Raw genomic sequence first — 18,689 nt, 5'->3', positions numbered from 1 at the left:
GTCATATGCAATTTCCCATGTTCATTTATGTCATTTTCACAGCCTCAGTTTGAGAGAACAATTCTCAGCTCAGCACGACAGAGCGGCAATACAGAGGGGCATGCAGAACATTAGCAGTTGGTTTATAACATGCTAATGTGAAGTGGGGAAAAAAAATCACCGAGGCAGCTCTTATGCTCAAGAACCAGAGAAAGAAAACGAGCAGCTTGCTTATGCTTTCAGGACACCGTCTTTTGCAAAAAAGACCTTTCCCTAACCCCTGATTCCTGAGGGGAAAGAAAGAATAAACCCAGTGAAATACCCACTGTCAAGACAAAGCAGCCAGTGAAAATGCCATTATAATTTTTCAAGCCCTCCCTGCCCCCACCTCTAGTACTAAGCTGTCTTTTCCACCTGCTCAAGAGGTTTGGGCTTAAAAAGAGTACTACAGCCGAGTTGTGAAGTTTCAGCTTCCTCTCACCCGACTCGCAGCTTTACATAACTCCCAAGAGACATTTTCAGGCTACAGATACCACGGAGCTGGGAGAATTTAAAAAAAAAGAAAGAAAAAAAGAAGGAAAAAAAAAAAAGAAGGCAGCGCAGAAGCATTATACGGCAGTTTGGATCTGGGTTACTTGGAGCCACTTAATAAAAGTCTTACCATGAAAAGTAAAACTTTATTCCACAGCGCCGAGGGCCAGGATTATCCGTGCGTGCAATAGCCCTGATCAGCACCCTCCATCTGCCCCGCGCGGGGCTCTCTGCCTGCCGTCCCCGGGCTGCGGCGGCAGATAACGCCCGGCCGGGGCACCCCTGCCACCTCGGGCAGTATTTCTGTCCCGCTCGGCGCCAGCGTGCCACTGCCTAAGCATTATTATAAAAAAAATTCTGCGCCTATCTCTGTTCGCCACGAGTGGGGAGAATGGCCTCATTGCAGGAGCCCCGATAAAAGCTCCAACAAGACAGCTTTCAGATATCGCCACACAAAAGCCTTCTGTGCGAGCTGTGACCAACATCAATTCCCGCTACGCGAAGACATTAGACAAAGTGTGAACCAGCTTACTGTACGGGGACAAAAACCCGACTGTCAACGTGTGGGACCAACGCTGTCTAAAAACACAGCGCTGGCGAGGCAAAATAACACCAGCATATATACATGGTAATTGCCATTTAATTCCAGAGTTAGCAGCACAAGAAAACAAGTACTGAGGGCACTATTAGGTTACTAGCATCACCCAAGACATTATAATTCCATATCATTCCCTTTCTAGTGTCGCTGGGTGGAAAAACCACTCGCAAACCAGCAGATGTTAACACAGCCCCCAAGCAGAAGGCGAGGGAAAGCTCCGTTTCCATCACAGCAGCAGCCACAGAATGCAGCAAGCCCTCCAGACTTGCTCCTTTCAGTACATGGTAGACAACCTGATCCAGGCAAATGGCCATTCCACCTCCGGTACAAGACAAAACCCTTTTTGCCCATCACTCTATATTTTTACACATTTATCTTCTCACACTGGGGTAGCACCCAAAAAGCCAGAAGCATACTGTCAACATAAACGGGCCGTACCAATATAAACGCCAGGCCACAAGGTTACTTTTTTTTTTTTTATTATTTCCAGCCCTGAAATTTGCCAGATGATGCTTCTTAAATGGGAGTTGAGGTAGGAGGGATGCAAGCAAGTCTACGCGCTGGCTTGTTTCTGACCGACACACAAGGGAAATTGGAAAGCAAAGTTTTATACTGAGCATAGTACACTCCCTCCACAGAGAAGTGTTTCACTCTAAAATTACATCTGTACTTCAAAATACATTTAAAAAAAGGCATGAAATCCTCTGGTTCAGATTCAGTAGCTTGCAGAAAAAAAAAATCTATCTCTTGCTGCACTCCAATTTTAGTAACATTTTGTAACCAACGGGTAGAATCAAAATTAACACAGTCATCGTTAGAAAGAAGTAGAGTGGATCGATAAGCCTGACATGATATGTAAGAATTTGACTCCTGCACCACACAGCGACAGCCACCGCTGGGTCCTTTTAATGTCACCTTAATTAACAAGGAAGGAAGTTTGCCAATGAGTTTCTTCCCCCACCCCACTTTCTAGCTGTGAGTTACACAAAACATAACAACCTTTGAACCAACAGCTGTACAACAACCAAAACCACCAAAACCTGGATAGTGTTGTCAAGAGGAGAAGCCTGTCAAGAAGTTCATTAATGAAAATCACTTCTAAAATCTATGTGTACATCAACCAACGCACGCACACACCACCACATGGATCAGGGATGCTGGAGCTGAAGCAGCCAGGGCTAAGCAGATACGTCTGGTTATCCAGTTTCTGAATACAATTTCTTTTTACTGAAAATAATTGTATGTTTTCTACCAGTTTTCACAGATCTTTGCAAAATAACTGGTGGCTTGCAATGCCTACGTGACTCAAAAATCCCCTTATAAAGGCACAGATAATATACATATTTTATTTATGAACATACATATAAATATTTTTATTCTATTAAAATAAATATTAAATAATTTATTTATTTTAATAAAACAAAATTTTATTAAGAATAAAAATAAAATAGCAGCCTCTGGTTTTAACAGTGGTTTGTTCATAGAAAGCTTGAGCTACCAAGAACCCGACGCCTGCAGCACTGCAACAGAACATCCCGGGAAGCACCCAAGATCTTCCTAAAAACCAGGTGCCAGAGCTTTGAAGCAGGGCACCGAGAACACAGACAGCCCGAGGCGGTGGACACCGCTGGGCCTAGCAGCTGCCACACACGAGCTGGATGGGACCTCGGCAGTAATGCTGGTGATCAAATTAAGTCTCCCACTTCACCAAAGTGGCGGAACGGGGTGCTGGGTGGACTTCTAGGGGTAGGAACAAGCAGAAGCCCTACTCGTTCTCGCAGAACGCGGTCACACGGCGGGTGCCGGCTGATTCCGCAGAGGCCATCTGCAGCGCTCCACCTCTCCTTCCCAGCTTAGGGCCAGGCCAAGCCCTGCAGCACCAGAGCCTGAAAGCTGCAGGGACGGCGACCAGCACCTCCACCTTCACCCTGCCACAGCTCACGTCAACAGCTGCTCACGAGTGTGACAGGGAGGCACGACACACGCCATCAGCCACAGGCAAGCATGGGTCGCCAACGGCCACCAACACGTTCGTGATATCCTCATACAGCGTGAAAGGCTGCAATGCACGAAATGGAACGCTGCTACCGCGTAGCAGAGGCCATCTTCAGTCTGCTCTGGCTTCATCGACACCAAGCGGAACTCTTGCCTCTTCCCTTTACAGGGCCTGCAGATGGAAAGATTTCCCACAGCTCACACCGGGCTCACGTTGAGCCCACAAGGCATTAAGAACCCCACAAGATGCAGCACATCGCAGCGCCATCCAAGCAGACCTGGAGACACCCATGCCAGCCATAGCACTTCCAAGTGTGGTTTTGGACCAGCTTACTTGAGGAAAACAGAAGTGAAATAGTTCCCTTTTAAAGATGTGATAAATTGGGCAATTTTGCCAAGTCTGTCTTCCAACAGAACTGAAATTGAAACCAAGTCCAAAGCAGCAGCAGCACCTCAAGCGCCCGAGCAGCCGCATCCCGTGGGCACCAGCAGCCCCCTCCCACCACTGCCCTGGCCACGCGGAGGGGCTTTCTGCTCCCCACGGCCACAAACCCAATTCCGCTCTGGAAAAGTAATGCAGGAAGCCATTAACTCTGCCAGCCAAAACAAAAGCCTGAAGTCCAGCTTAGTCACTGGTAAGGATGAGAGTTGCCACCATATATACACACTGGGTGCTGCCAGCTGTAAATGAGATTATTTGCAGAGACTGTAAAACCTGGAGATTTAGTTACACTAAGAGCTTTCCATCTGCTGAAGCCCTGCTCTGGGTAGGGCGGGATGCCCGGTACCACCATCGGTGCAAGCAGCTCAGCTGCACCCAAGTCATGGTCACCAGCCCAGCCCTAGCAGGCAGCTCCTGCATGAGCCCGAGTCCCCTCCCAGCCCGCTGCACCTCCAACCCCACCACCAGCGCTGTGGCCCACAGCCCCACGCCCACCTTCGGAAGCAACGCCAGAAGGTTTCAGAGATGTCATCCTTGCCACTACAAAGAAAAGCCTCATGTTGTCGTTTGTCACCCAGTTGCCCTCCCAGGTGCTCTGGATAGGAGGGGTGGCCTGGGGTCCCCTCCCACAGCCACACCAGACCCACCGCCCCGCCCAGGGCAGGGGGTCTCCAAAGAATGCTGCTGCCGCGTTTTGCTTTTTGCAGCCCAGGCTTTCTGATGAGGCATCCCCAGAGCTGTGGGGCACACTCAGCCCCCCCGCTCCACATCTCCCACTGCCCCCTGGGCCAGGCAAGGGCTTGTGAAACAAGCTGGTCCGAGAGGGTCTCAAGGTCCCCCTAGATCTGCAAAGTGGGGCGGCCATGTCCTCACATCATCCTTCAAAGCTGCCAGTGTCCAAAAGCTTCACAAGTGAAAACTCACAACGAACAGACGTGTTTGTTTACACACCCATGCAGTTCTTTTATAAAAGGACACCTTTAAGGTTAATGGCTTTCACTTCTGCAGAAATGAAATAGCCTAGTACCCTCCAGCTCAGAGAGGACAACTGAGGACGGAAGATAAAGCATCATAAACTGTGTAGAGAAACGTATGAGCAAATCATTCTCCCCTACCACAATATCTCAGATCATGCCCTAAGACCAGACAGCAAGTTCAAAACTGAAAGGGAAAAAAAGCAGAAAAATAAAATTTTTTTCTTCCACACAAGACAGCAAAATCATAGCTAGAACTCGTTGCTACGTAAGGTCAGAACTACAACCAGATTCAAAGAGGGATTAGACAAAAACCACAGGCCCTTGGTGGCTACAAAAGTCCTTGTAACCCCTGCCCAAGAAAGCGCTCTCGAAGCAAGCAGACGGGCTGTCTGTGCAAGCCCTCTTCTCGTGTTCCTTCCTCAAACGCCTGCCACGGGCATACTCAGAGGAGCAGCAGGAGGACCCCTCATCTTGCAAAATACAGCTGTTCCCAAGTTTAAAGTTTTTTTTGCCTTTTTTTTTTTAATGCTTGCACAAACTTAAATGAGCTCACTGTAGAAATTAACAAAGCAGCACAGACATACTTGAGATAAAGTGAGAGGAAAGAAAAATGCCTTTAATTGCTCAATCAGTTGAAGCAGCCTCTACAGAAGAATAAACGGGCTGTGACGTGACCCATACCCAGCCGTCGGCAAGCAGGCTGGTGGCACCGAGAAGATGCCTTCGTGGTGAGAACAGGCATGACCAACCTTAGAAGACCGAGGCTCGGGGAACCGATTGAATGCCTCAACACCACCATGTGGGAAACCTCCTGTGTCCTTCCTTCACCTCGCTCAGCCCACCTTGGCCCCCTATACCCACTACCTACCGCCCGCCAGACCTAATGCTCACCAAGCCCAGCGGTTTCCCCTTGTTAAAGCAGTGGAAAGCAGCCACTGCGCGCGTGGGTGCTCCCCAAGCACCGAGGTGGAAGAGCTGCCCGGCCAGGGGCAGGGCAAAGGAGATGCTGCAGAGGAAAGGGCGAGGGAGAAGCAAGCCTGCTCCCTCCAGTAACAGTAGAGCTTTTGAGCGGCTCAGCTGCTCATGGACACCTGCCAGAAGCCCTTCTCATCATGGGGCTGCTGTACTTCGGCAGTCGGGGTGCAGACTCTGTGCTGGGCTCTGCGCGTGGGTAGCGAGGCTGTCAGCAGGCGCAGCAAGCTCCAGGCTATCCCTGCCTGCTTCCCTTCGGATGCCTGCTCCCCACTCGATGCTTGTTGGCACGGGTAGGGCGATCAGGATTTATACCTCTTTGAACTTTCCTCAGGCAGCTGTGCCAAAGGACCATGTGGTACCTCCTTGGGCTCAGAAGCAGCCTGTTGCTGGAAGAGATGGTTTTAAACCAAAGAAACTCCTTAAAACAGCTATTCAAAAAGCAAAGGCCCCGGGCTCACACTAGTGCTCACTTCTAGTAATACAAACTATCAGGCAGAAAAACACAAAAATGGGTCCCACTATGAAGACACCCGTGTCTTCGCAAACTTTTTAATTCCTGCAAAACAAGGAAAAGCTCCTTGCTAACTGCCCGCTTCCTTTATGCGACTTCTAAGGTTTTTCTCCCATACCTCAAATCCTCATTCAGAATTTACGTCCTCTTTGGCCTGCTCCTTCACCTAACACCTAGGAGAAAGATCGTGCCTTGCACCATTTCCCCCCCCCCCCCTTTCCAGCTGTGACTTGCTGAGAAGGAGGGAGGAAGAGGTGCTTTCTAAACCACCAGAAAAAAAATGAGAGAGGTGCTAAGTATTCAGTTTGGAAATGTAAATCCTCCCGCCCCTTTCTGAAGTATGCCGAACCAGCCTCTCCACAGCTCATGTCATCTAAAGGCCACAGGAGTTCTCTAAAGATATTGTTGTTAAGAGGATTTAGCCCCTTTTAAAAAGGACTTAACATGTGGGTGGTGTCTCCATTTAAGCATTTTCTCATGGCTAAGAAAATGGCCCTCTTCTTAAAGGCTTATCTTTATAACCCAAGGACAGTAAGAAAGTCTCCACTATTTGAATTAGAAACATTTTGAGCAGCTGGCTTTTCTAGCAGCCCCAGTTTTAAGTAGTGGGATTTCCAAGAGGTAGTGACTTTCTCACACCATGGGAGAAGGCAACACCAGCAAGAACACTGTTGGGGTACCTCGTCAGACATTAATTTCACCCATGTTTTTATAAGGAGCTGAGCTGATTTGCAGCCCACCGCCACCAAAAGGGCACGGTGTCCCTGCCCCTGCGCCCTCTCCCCGGCCACTGCCTTCCCTTCATGGTCCCTGGCACATCCCAGACCTTCCATTAGCCGATTCAAGCTGCCTGCCCAGCAGAAAAAAAATGTATTTATTTTGCTCAGGGTTAATTTTTTCCATCCTGGGAAGCCTGAGGTTGCAGAAGGGAAGAGGGGAAGTGGCACCAGCCCTCGGCAGGGCACGGGGGAGCACGCAGGACCACCCACCCCATCTCTGGAGGCTTTCCTTCCCCAGGAGCACAAGCCAACCGTTGCGCTCTGCAAGGGTTAATTCTTAATTACCACTGGTGTTTAAGCCATGGCAGGGGTTCAGATCTACCCAGTAACACTTTTTATTAACTCCACAGGAATGGTGAAAGAGCTCCTGGAGTTGAAAGGGTGGCCAGGCTAGGTCACAGCCCCCCAGAGCCTGGGCTCACCGGGGTACCACAGCCCAGTTAGCAGCCTTCGGCCGCAGCAGCCAGCATGACAGGCAGTGATGGAGCCAGGGCAGTGACGGAGGAAGGAACAGGTTCCAGGCTGCATCCAGGTACCTGCCTGGGAGAGGGAGGAGTGTGTAAACTCTCAGCACTCTGGGGCTGGAGCCACCTGTTATTACGGGCTAGGCCACTTTTCAAGGCTTTTCCAGCACTGTTACACTTAACACAACCATAGATAAAAGTAACAAACGAATTCCCAGGGCTTGGGGGAAGAGGGGGGGAAGCAGCTTACTTTGGCAAACAAAACATTTTCATTTGCTGGTACAGGCAAACACCTCCCCGCACAGCCCAAACGGTGCCGGGTACCGCCTCCTCTCCCATCTTACCCTGGTTTATGTTTGGAAGCGATGCATGGGTTGCCAGTGCAGTTATATCTGCAAAGCCAGAGTATTTCCATAACCCTAACCAACGCAGAGGTGCCGGCCAAATTTTAGACTTCTCCCTATAGTCTTTTGCATTGCAGGGTCTTGCTGGGGTTCTCAAACTCCATGTGCTACTTGCAATTCAACTGATCAAGTGTTCAATTTTCTATCAGTGCCACTTGCCCAAGCTTGCTGCCTCAGCTACCCAGCATTTTCTCACTCCTCTCACCAGTCTGAGATCGGTTTCACAAAAAACCTCAGCCAGGAGCCAACCAGGAAAATACCCTTGCCTCCCAGCCCTGGAAAATCCTCAATGAGTTTTGAGGAAAACCAAGGAGGAGCTGGAGAACTGCAAAAGGGCTGTACCATGTCGCCCCAGCCCTGGCAAATAGCTTGCGGAGCAGAAAGCCCAGGCAGAGCACTGGGGTGCTTCAGCCTTACTTCCCAAAATGACAGGTCTGGAGCCAAGCGGTGTGGTGGCTCCGAGGGGGGCACTCACCCAGCACCGCCGTCGGGGCAGAGCAGGATGCGCAGCCCCTTTCCTGGCACGTGCCGTAGGTGCCTTATCGCCCTGGGAGGGTGCCAGCCACAGCCTAGGGACACCACCGGCCTGACCACACTCTTCCTCCCCCATCCCACATCTCTTCCCTAAAGGAAAGGTGGGGGCTGAGGGCGTACAACAAACTCACGACTTGCAAGGGGACTTTTTTTTTTTTGCAGGCAAAGCCCAAAAGTGCCTGTCTTGCTTCAAAACCTTTAAGGTGGAAAGAATCTTCTTAGTTTTTTATGGCCAGGAGTTCCTCCTATTAGAGGAGTGAACAGTATACCAAAAAAAAAAATTCACTAAATTCATTATTTAAAGGTCTTGTAGCACCTGTTAAGAAGAAATTTTAGGAGCCCCCTATGACAGCATTCCTCCCGCAAAGCCAAGAAGAGGCTGTAGAATTACTGTCCCAGCATCATCCTGTTGCAAACACTCCTTTGTACCCATTCACCACCACCTTCTAGGAATGAAACCATCCTGCAGGACAGCCAAATATTTACAAAACGGCTTGAACCAACCTGCTTGTCACCAAGCACCGTTAGGGTACGCTGAAGACCAAGAGCACCGGGAAAAAAAATAATAATCAATTATCTTTTACAGCAAAGATGCTTATTAAAAAAAAAAAAAACAACAAACAACCCAAACCAAAACTTTTGACTGGGATTTGAGGAGCCTTGCAACTTGCACCCCCACCTCAGCAGGCAGTACCTGTGAGGCCCCCGCTCCATCTGCCCTCGGGGTCTCCCAGCCCGGCCGAAGCCACAACCCGCTGCTCCCAAGCTCTTGCAAAACTATTTCAGGATTCCAGCAGCATCCCACACCTGGACCATCACCGACTGGGGGCAGGGGGTGGGGTGGGTGCGGAGGTTAAAACCCCTTTTATCCGGGAAGGGGTGCGCTGGGGTGGGGGGCGGCTTAGCCATGCCATGCTGCCGGGCGGGGGTCGTGATGCCCCACACCCCCCAACTCGGTGGGTTCCCCGAGAGCCGAGCGCGCACCCGAAAACACCGAGGACAAAGAAAACGCACGGGGGGGGGGTGGGGGGAAGCGGAATATTTTTTTTTGGGGGGTGTGTGTGAGATTTTAAAGAGGGGCCGTAAATTTTGAAGGGGGTGGGGGATGGGTGCGCGCCGCCGCCCCAGGAGTCACTGACCTGCTGCAGGGGCATGGCTGGGCGGCGGGGACGGGGGCGGCCGGCCGGCGGTCGGGCTGTCCCAGGCCAGAGGCAGCAGGAGGAGGAGGAGGAGGAGGAAGCGGCGTCCCCCTCCCCGCCCGCCCCGGCTCCCAGTCACAGCCGCGGCCTCCGCGCACGTGTGCCAGACGTCACCGGCGGCTCCGGGGGTGAAGCGGAGACACCGGCGGGGCACGGCACGGCCCGGCCCCCCGCCCCGGGGCAGCGGCGCCCTTCCCGGCCGGCCCGGGACTCCTCGCCCCGTGCGGCGAGGACCTGCCCCCCGCCCCCTTCATCCCACCCCTCTTTTTTTTTTTCCTTTTTCTTCCTCCCCCTTTTTTTTCTTTTCCTCCTCCTTTCCCCCTTTTTTATTCTCCTCTTTTTTCATTCCCTTTTGTTTTTCCTGGTTTTCCCCCTTTTCCCCCCCCCCCCCTCTTTTTTTTTTCTTCTCCTTTTAAACAAGACCCGGCAGCCGGGTGGGTGGGAAGGAGGCAGGAAAGTTTTATTGCAACAAAGCGCTGCCTCCGCCTTTCCTGCCCTGCCCACCCACCCCCCCACGCACCCGCACCCCGCCCGCCCCCGGACAGCGGCGGGGAGAGGGCCTGCCTGGCGCTTATCCCCCACCGTCCCCTTCACCCTCCCGCGGGGACGGGGGAAAAAAAAAATTACCGGGGGGCGGCCTCCGCCTCCGCCGAGAGCGGGCTGCAGCAGCGCCGTCCTGCCGGCGGGTCCGTGGGGGGTGCAGTACAGCGAGCTGCCAGCGGGCTGGCCCCCATCCGCCGCCGGGGCAAAGGCACCGGGAGCCTGGGAAGCGGCGGCGGAGACAACACCGGGCGTCCCCGCCGCCGCGCCGGTGCTGCGGATCTGGATGAAGGTGCCGGCGGCAAAGCGGGCCGGGAAGCCGGCGGGGGCTGCTCTGGAGTCCGTGGACGGTGCGGGCGGCGGCGCTGCCGGGGCCGGCGGCTGGAGTCCCCTTCTCATCCTTCCCTCCGGGTCTGTCCCCGCAGCCGCGTCTCCTCCTCCCCCCGGTCCCTCCCCCCCCCGGCCTTCCCAGCTCCTTTCCTCCTCGATGCCGAGGCCCCGCGCAAAATACTGGGGGCTGCGGGTGCCGGGGGGGCCCCGGCTGCAGGATGCGGGGCGCCGGGGGGGGACGGAGGCGGTGGGGCGGGCAGATGCGGCGGATGGAGCGGGGCCGCTCCCGCTGTGTGGGGCCGGCTGGAAAATGGCTCCAGGAAGCGGCTGCTGCTGACAATGAATGAAGGGAAAGGAGACGGGTTACGCGCCAAGGGCCTCCCGCGAAACTCGGATTTCCCGCCCTCTTTTCAAACCAAATTTGCATGTCCCCTCCCCCGGGGCGCGCCCCGCCCGCCTCGCTGCCTCATTGGCCCCCGCCGCCCTCCCCGCGGTCCAACGGGCCGCCACCTCCCCGCCCCCCTCCCTTCCCACTGGCCCGCCGCCGCCTCAATTTGCATACCGCCCCGCCGATTGGCTGCGGGGGCGAGGCTGGGGGATTCCCCCTCCGACGGGCCGGGATCCCGGTTCGCCGGCTCCCTGACAGTGACAGCTGCGGCGGCGCCTGCCCCAACGTGCCGGCCGGAGGGGCCACCCCGGCCCCGCCCCCGAGACCCGGCCCCACCCCTGGCCCCGCCCCCGGGGCCTGGCCCCGCCCCCTGGCTGCTACTAGCGGGGGGCCACGGGGCGCTCGCCCTGGCGAGCTCGGGGCGGCACCCGGCGGGGCGGGGGGGCGCAGCGAGACGTTTGGAGCCGCCCGGCCGCGGGGCCGCTCCGGGAGCCGGGGGAGCGCCTCCCGTCCTCCTCACGCACCGGCACCCACGGAGCCCCCGGCCGGCCCCAGGCGCCCGGCTGCTCTGCCCGAGGCAGCCCGCGCCCCGCGGCACGTCCCCGCTCCCGGCCGCACGGCCTGCGGCAGGCAAAGCGGCGCAGCGCTGCCCTCCGGCTGTCCCCGCTGCCGGGTTGTGTCGCCACCTGCGAGGTGCCCCCTTGACATAAGAAATGCCCCCCAGACTTAGAATGTGTCCCCCTAAGTCACAACATGTCCCCCGAACTTATTAAACGTCCCCTTAACTTATAAATAGCCCTCTTGACTTACAAAATGCCCCCTTAACTTACTCGATGTCCCATTTAATTATTATAAAATGCCCCCTTAACTTAATCCCATATATTTATTAAAAAATGCCCCCTTAACTTATAACATGCCCCTTTGACATATCAAATGGCCCATTCACCTATAAAACACCCTCTTGACTTATAAAATGCCCCCTTGTCATACGAAATGCCCCTTAACTTACAAAAGGCCCCCCTAACTTATAACATGCCCCCTTATTAAATGTCCCCTTAACATATAACATGCCCCCTTAACTTATGAAATGTCCCTTTAACTTATAAAATGTCCCCCAACTCATAACATGCCCCTTTAACTTATTAAATGCTCCCTTAACTTATAAAACTCCCCCTTCACTTATAAAATGGCCCATTCACTTATAAAATGTCCCTTTAACTTCTACAATGCCCCCCCTGCACCCTGTCCAGCACTCACTCGCCATGCCCAGTTTTCCCAGGTTTGTCCCCCCCGACAGAGGCAGCCCCTGCCACCGGTGCTCCCACAGGCACGTCCGGGCTGACGCTGCTGAACTGGGCAGGTTCAGACCCTTTCCCTTGAGAACTTTCCCGCCCCCCCCCCACTAGCAGGTGCACCAACAAGTTCTTCACCTGCAACCCTGCCCGTAGGTGCCCTGGGTCGGAGCCCAGCTCAGGCACGGCGGATGCCTATGGAGCGATGCTGTTGCACGTAAAACGAGGTCATCTTCCGTTCTGGGCACGTTCTCCATGCAAGGAGGGAATTCTGCTCCATTTGGCACTGAGGAGGCCTGGAGGAAGCTACCGCATGGAGCTTTGCACGCTGCATGTTAGGGAGGACACAGCCTGGAGAGAATCCAGAGGAGCACGAGCACAATGAAACGTGGTCAGAAAAATGTGTCCTACTGCAAAGGCTGGCTTTTGTTTTGTTGGGCAAGAGGACATGGCAGTGGTGGTCTGACACACAAAAGGGATTGCTTTTCCTCTGTAGGGAAGGTAATGGACTTTTAAAGCAATATTAGTTTTAATCTAGAGAATTGGGGATCAATAGATATTGAAGTGAGGAAACCCTGCAGCAGCCCACCCAGGGATACTGGAGGGGTTTTAGCTGATGAGGAAGACTTCTTTTAGGTGGGATGGAAGTCTGGACTGAGCATCCAGGACCTCTCCAAGTCATCATTATGGTCCTTCCAGGCCAGGCAGGAGCAGGGATTGCCTGAAAAATGTCACCTTCTTCTACAGAACCTTACTGTTATTTAAAATTTGATCTAGATCTGCAGTTCTGCTACTGCAGACTGCTCTTAAAGAGTCAGCAACGCCCAACTTCACGGCCATGCACAGCGTGAGGCAGCTGAGAGCTGTGCTCAGTGTGCCTTGGCTGTGGCAGGCAGAGCAGCACCTCACTGGCCAGGTGAGGCACGTCCGCAGCAGATACCCAGAGAAACACAAATCTCTCCCCACTGCAAAATTCAGTCTTCTTCCTGAGCATCTTCTATGGTTTTCCCTTGCCACCCTCAGCTAACTACCCATGATGCGAGGGCGTCCTACGCCGGGACTCGCTGCCTCGCTACAGGGGCACATTCGAGGGGCAAAGCAGGGCAGACGCCGAGGAAGGAGGAAAGCAGGTGAAGGGGGAGGGAGAAGTCCAGAGAGAGAGAAATGCAGGGGCAGGTGGGCAGTAAGCTTGCTTATAGTTCAAAATAAAGATATTTATTTTTTTTCCCCATGTGTGGAAAAAGTAACACTACATTGCTTGTGCATATCCTAGAGGAAAGGGAATGGAAATAACAGGGAAGAATGGTGACTGTAGGCAGCTGGGAAAGGAGTAACGGGGACTTTTCAGGGAAGCGGGGAGAGGAAAAAAGTCACCCAGGAAACAATGTGGATAGAGACAAGAGTATTAAAAAAAAAAAAAGACAGAAAAAAGGGGGGGGGGGAAAGGAAATACTCAAGGATCCTGCAAAATAAGGAAAAGAGCCATGGGCCATGTTGTTATGTGATAACAAAAGCAATAAAGAAAGAAACAAGGTACAAACATAGCAAAGTGACAACAGCAAAACCAGAGAGTTCTTAGAGCAGGCCATTGAAGGGAAAGAACGGAGAAAGACTGAAGTATAAAAAGAGCCGTGTAGGTATAGCAGAAATAACCAGGATCCCAGGAGCAGGAGCAAGACACAGAGGGAGTGAAAGAGGCAGCGCACAGGCTAAGGCATGGTACGCTTCGGAGCTGACTTCTTTACATTGGTTCTGTCATTATCTAAGTCTCTAGTAGCTCATGGCTCTGTAAAGGGCATAAGTCAAGTGGCTGACATAAAGTAAAACTAAACAACTTTTAACAGGTAAATCCTACATTGTTTCTTTGTGTGTTGTTTTTCACTGTGAAGGAAAAGGGTCTGACTTAATGCATAAGAAAGGTTAAAAGTTTTCAAAAGCAAACAAAATCGTGTTACACTTGAACTGAACCGCAATAAATCCAGAAAGATAGTATCTATTTTTATATCAGAAAAAGAACAGAAAATAAATTCTTACCCCAGCAGGGGAAGAAACTCCACCAGGTAACATTTCCCTGTGACCAGATGTAAAAAGCTTGTCCCAGAAACGTGCACCAGCTGAACGGGATGGCCAGGAGATGCATCGCATATCGCCAGATCAGGAAGGTCGCACGTTCCCATCTCCTGGGAGTGGAGTTGTGCTGTGACTGTGGTGAGGCTGGTGGAGAAACTTCAAAGAAAAGCATTGGGGTCCACCTGAAACCCACCTTGCTGTCCACCAGCTGACTCACGCAGAAACCACTGCGGGAGGTGCTCTCTCTGTTCTTTAAACCCAGTTCTGTGGCAGGTATTTCAGCTTGCAACGGGACCTATCTAACGGGCAATTCACTTGCCAGAGCTAATGGAAGGAACCTAAAGAAAGCAGAAAGTAAAAGGTATGTCAGAAGTGTACAGACAGCTACGTAAAGGAAGCTCATTGCAGGCCCAAGAACCTCTGTTGGTCTATAAAAATAAAATTGCTGCCTGCTGGGATGCAGTCATCCAGGTATCTATCACAGAGAAAATACCCTGCGGAACTTGAAGGCTTAGGAGATACTATAATTAAGACTGATGTGCCACTGCAATTTATCTTTCCTTGTGAGTATGGTCTTTATCTGTATGATGACATGCCATTTTACCCAGACAGTGTCATTTAGGGAAAAGGCTGCGTTTGCCCTGAAAATGGATGGACCTATGTAATAAGGATTGCTTTCTTTGGGATTCTAACCGTCATTGCAGGCAGTGGAAGCGACAACAAAGATTGAGCCTTGTCTTGATGCTAAAATGGCTAAAAGCTGCCCTGGAGACCCGGATTCCAATGTGAACTTCTCCCCTGAAGAAGATTCTGAACAGCGTAAAAATAAAGACTACAAAAAAGTTCCCAAGTTAAAAAATAATGTCTCTAAGAAAGTATAGTAATGGACTACATAAACGTATAGCCCTGCATATGAAATAATTATGAAGACAGAAAATACTGAACAACTACTTCCTACATGGGACTTGCCAATCCTTCATACTGAATGAAAAACTGTGCGGGAATAACATTCACATAACAAAAGACTGCATCGTGCATACATGCAAGGGGCAGAACTGAGATTGTACAAAAAACCACCTTGAAGTCCTAAAAGGGACCTTTTTAATCTTTAAGAACTCAGTTGCTCAAATTTTGGAGCTTGGCTTCACAAGCATCCGAGGGGATGGGATTATGTGCTCCTGATCACACATCTGGAACACAACTTGCGTGAGAGCAAATGAACATCTGGGAGGAGTACTGAAAGCGGTGGGATACATGCTTCCTGCCGTCACTGACAGTGTGACATCCCACCATCCAGGTTATTGAAGAAGATGTTAAACACTGTGGGCCCCAGTATTGACCCCTACCAGACACCACTAATGACTGGCCTCCAACTGGATTTTGTGCTCTTGATAAGAACTCTCTGGGCCTCATAGTTCAGCAAATTCTCAGCCCACTACACTGTCCACTTAACACAACCCACATTTCATCCATTTGTCTACAAGGATGTTACAGGAGACACCGTCGAAAGCCTTGCTGAAGTCAAGATAACATCATCTGCTGCTCTCCCCTTGCCCACTGAACCAGTCGATCTCGCTGCAGAAGGCCATCAGGTTGATCAAGCATATCTTTGTCTTCATAAATCCAAGCTGACCACTCCCAACGACCTTCCTGTCCTTCATGTGCTTGGAAATGGTTTCCAGGATAATTTTTTCCATCATTTTCTTAGGGACTGAAGTGGGGCTGATGTTTTGGATTGGATCTGTAGTTCCCCAAGCCTCCTTCTTGCACTTCTTGAAGACAGGATTGATATTTGCTTTCTTCTAGTCATTAGGAACCTCTCCCCGTCGCTGTGAACTCTCACAGATTATCAAGAGTGGCCTCCCAGTGACATTGGCCAGCTCCCTCAGCACTAGGGGTACATCCCACCAGTTCCCCCCAATGTGTGTATGTACAGTTTGTTTAAATGTGCCCCAACTTGATCCTCCTCTACCTAGGGTAAATCCTCCTTTCTTGAGATCTTCCCACTGATCTCTCAGGAACCTGCTATTCCTGAAGGCAAGCCCTGCCAGTGAGGGCTGAGGCAAGGAAGGCATTTAGTACTGCAGCCTCTTCCATGTCCATGTCCTTTGTCATCAAGAACCTTTTCCCATTCAGCAGTGGGTCCACATCTTCCCTCACCTTCCTTTTGCTGTTGATGTACCTAGAGAAGCTCTTCCTGCTTTTCACATCCCTCCCCAGATTCAACTTCAGGTGGGCTTTGGCTTTCCTAACCCCATCCATGCACACTTGGACAGCATCTCCATATTATTGACAGGTCACTTGTCCCTGCTCCCACCTCTTACATGCTTCCTTCTTACCTTTGAGTTTTGTCAGGAGCTCCTTATTCATCTGTGCCAGCCTCTTTCTGCCTTTGTTTGAGTTCCAGCTCACTGGGATGGACTGATATTCAGCGTGGAGGAGGTCATTCCTGAAAACCAAATGATCTTCTGCTCTCCTCTTCTCTCCAGGACATTCTCCCACAGGATTCTCCTAGGAAGATACCTGAAAAAGCTGAAGTCTGATCTTTTTCAGCCTGGGTTGTGATCCTGCTTTTTGCCTTGCTCCCTCCACTCATGATTGCCACCTTAGGATGACATCTGAAGCAGCTACTAAATATTAGTGGATCTCTGCTCAACAATTGTAAGCTGTGATGTTTAGCATGTTTTACTTATCAGAAGAAAATAATTTTCAGAAAAATCAGAGCTAGCCTTGACCAAATTTCAAGGCTTTGCTTCAAAGAAAGGCCTGCCAGATTTCTTAAAGACAGCTTGTGTTCCTTTGTCTTGTTTGTCAAGCAGTTTAATAGTTCTGGCCAAAAAGTCAGACTGAGGCCATCATCTCTGTGGAATTTCAGACCTGATGACTTAGCTTTTAGAAGGCAACAGATGACTGAAAAACTGAGTCTCAGGATGAGAAATGTTGGATAACCTTAAGTATAGCCATGCCTACCGTCCCAGGGAATAATACATAGGCATCTCTTCTGGAGAGCAATTTGAGAATAAATAAGGTGAAGCTGGCAGTAAAGTAACAGCAGATTCTGCCTTTGTGCAGGGGACTAGCTGTCTGGGACATCACCAGAAATAATCTCATACGATTCCACAACCTTTGAACACTGTTTATGTCATTAGACCCTTTTCCCTTTTAGTTGGAACTCATAGTTGTAAACAAACGTCCAACTAAACAACTAAAAGAAATGAACCCTTGTGAATTAAATGCCTAAAACCTGGACAGATTCATTAACCATGTTGACATTTATAAAATCAACAGGGATTATTGTGGTGGGTTGACCCTGGCTGGACACCAGGTGCCCACCGAAGCTGTCCGATCACCCCCTCCTCAGCCCTCAGGGGAGGGGGAATGTAACGTGCGGCTGGTGGGTCGAGGTGAGGGCAGGGAGATCGCCCAGCAGTTACCGGCGGGGGCTAAACAGGCCCGACTGGGGAAATCAGTTTGATTTGTTACCATTTGCATCAGAAATACACCTTCCCCCACCCCTCCCTTCTTCCTGGGCTTTAATTCCCAATTTCTTCACCTCCTCCCCCTTGAGCAGCACAGGGGGCTGGGCCTGGGGGCTGCGGTCAGTCCCCCACAGGTTGTTGCTGCTGCTCCTTCCTCCTCACGCTGCCCCTGCCCCAGCGTGGGGTCCCTCCCTGGGAGACAGTTCTCCATGGCCTTCTCCAAGATGAGTCCTTCCCAGGGATGCAGCCCTTCCCCCCCTGCCCCAGCGTGGGTCCCCCACAGGGCACAGCCCCGCAGGCCCAGCCGGCCCCAGGGGATCCCTGCGGCGTCCCCAGCCCTGCCCCAGCCTGGGCTCCTCTGCCCACTGGGCCACCGGCCCTGCCAGGAGCTGGCCCAGTGTGGGCTGCCTGTGGGTCACGGCTCCTTCGGGCACCCCCTGCCCCGGTGTGGGATCCTCCATGGGCTGCAGGTGGGGATCTGCTCCACCATGGACCTCAGTGGGCTGCAGGTGGGGATCTGCTCCACCATGGGCTCCATGGGCTGCAGGTGGGGATCTGCTCCACCATGGACCTCCATGGGCTGAGGGTGACAGCCTGCCTCACCATGGTCTTCACCACGGGCTGCCAGGGAATCTCTGCTCTGGCTCTTGGAGCGCCTTGTGTCCTCCTCCTGCACTGAGCTGGGTGTTTGCAGCTCTCACATAGTCTCACTCTTCTCTCCAGCTGCAGTTGCCATTCCAGAGGGGTTTTTCCCCTTCTTAAAAGCGTTATCCCTGAGGCGCTGCCACCATCGCTGCTGAGCTCGGTCGTGGCCAGCGGTGGGTCTGCCTGGGAGCCGCTGGCGTGGGCTCCATCGGGCATGGGGGCAGCTTCTGGCAGCTTCTCACAGAAACCACCCCTGTAGCCTCCCGCTACCAAAACCTTGCCACGCAAACCCAATACAGTTATAATGATATTTTCTAGGCTAGAGACCATATTTTAAAATACAGAAATGAAACTAAACAAACGAAACTGACTTCCTTTTTCTGTAATTTCTACTAAGAAGGTGATCTGAGTATTTAGGAGTGAAATGACTGCAATGAGCAACACGTGGTCTAGTTACTGGGTGTATTTACTTAACAGTTTCTGGAAACATTTACAGGACTATCATCCCTTATTTTTTAAAAGGCATCAACCTTGAAATGTCACTTGGCTGTAAAAAA

General features: G+C 51.8%; 1 protein-coding gene across 3 annotated transcripts in view; it reads right to left on the bottom strand.

Annotated features, from left to right (window-relative positions):
* The window catches only part of E2F3 (E2F transcription factor 3), a 43,962-nt gene extending 33,336 nt beyond the window's left edge, over window positions 1–10,626 (bottom strand). For 2 of the 3 annotated variants that reach the window (XM_037380272.1, XM_037380273.1), the window contains exon 1: window positions 10,016–10,626. In XM_037380272.1, the coding sequence (XP_037236169.1) occupies window positions 10,016–10,327 (312 nt within the window). In that variant the 5' untranslated portion in view covers window positions 10,328–10,626. Of the gene's footprint in view, window positions 1–9,328; window positions 9,415–10,015 lie in introns of those variants that run through there. The other variant, XM_037380274.1, reaches the window with a different exon arrangement.
* Between the last annotated feature and the right edge of the window lie 8,063 nt (window positions 10,627–18,689).

The sequence above is a fragment of the Falco rusticolus genome, chromosome 3 (genome assembly GCF_015220075.1).
Source record: "Falco rusticolus isolate bFalRus1 chromosome 3, bFalRus1.pri, whole genome shotgun sequence".
NCBI classification, from domain to species: domain Eukaryota; kingdom Metazoa; phylum Chordata; class Aves; order Falconiformes; family Falconidae; genus Falco; species Falco rusticolus.
Note: the sequence above shows the minus strand (reverse complement) of the source record. Positions and strands in the feature narration are given on the sequence as shown.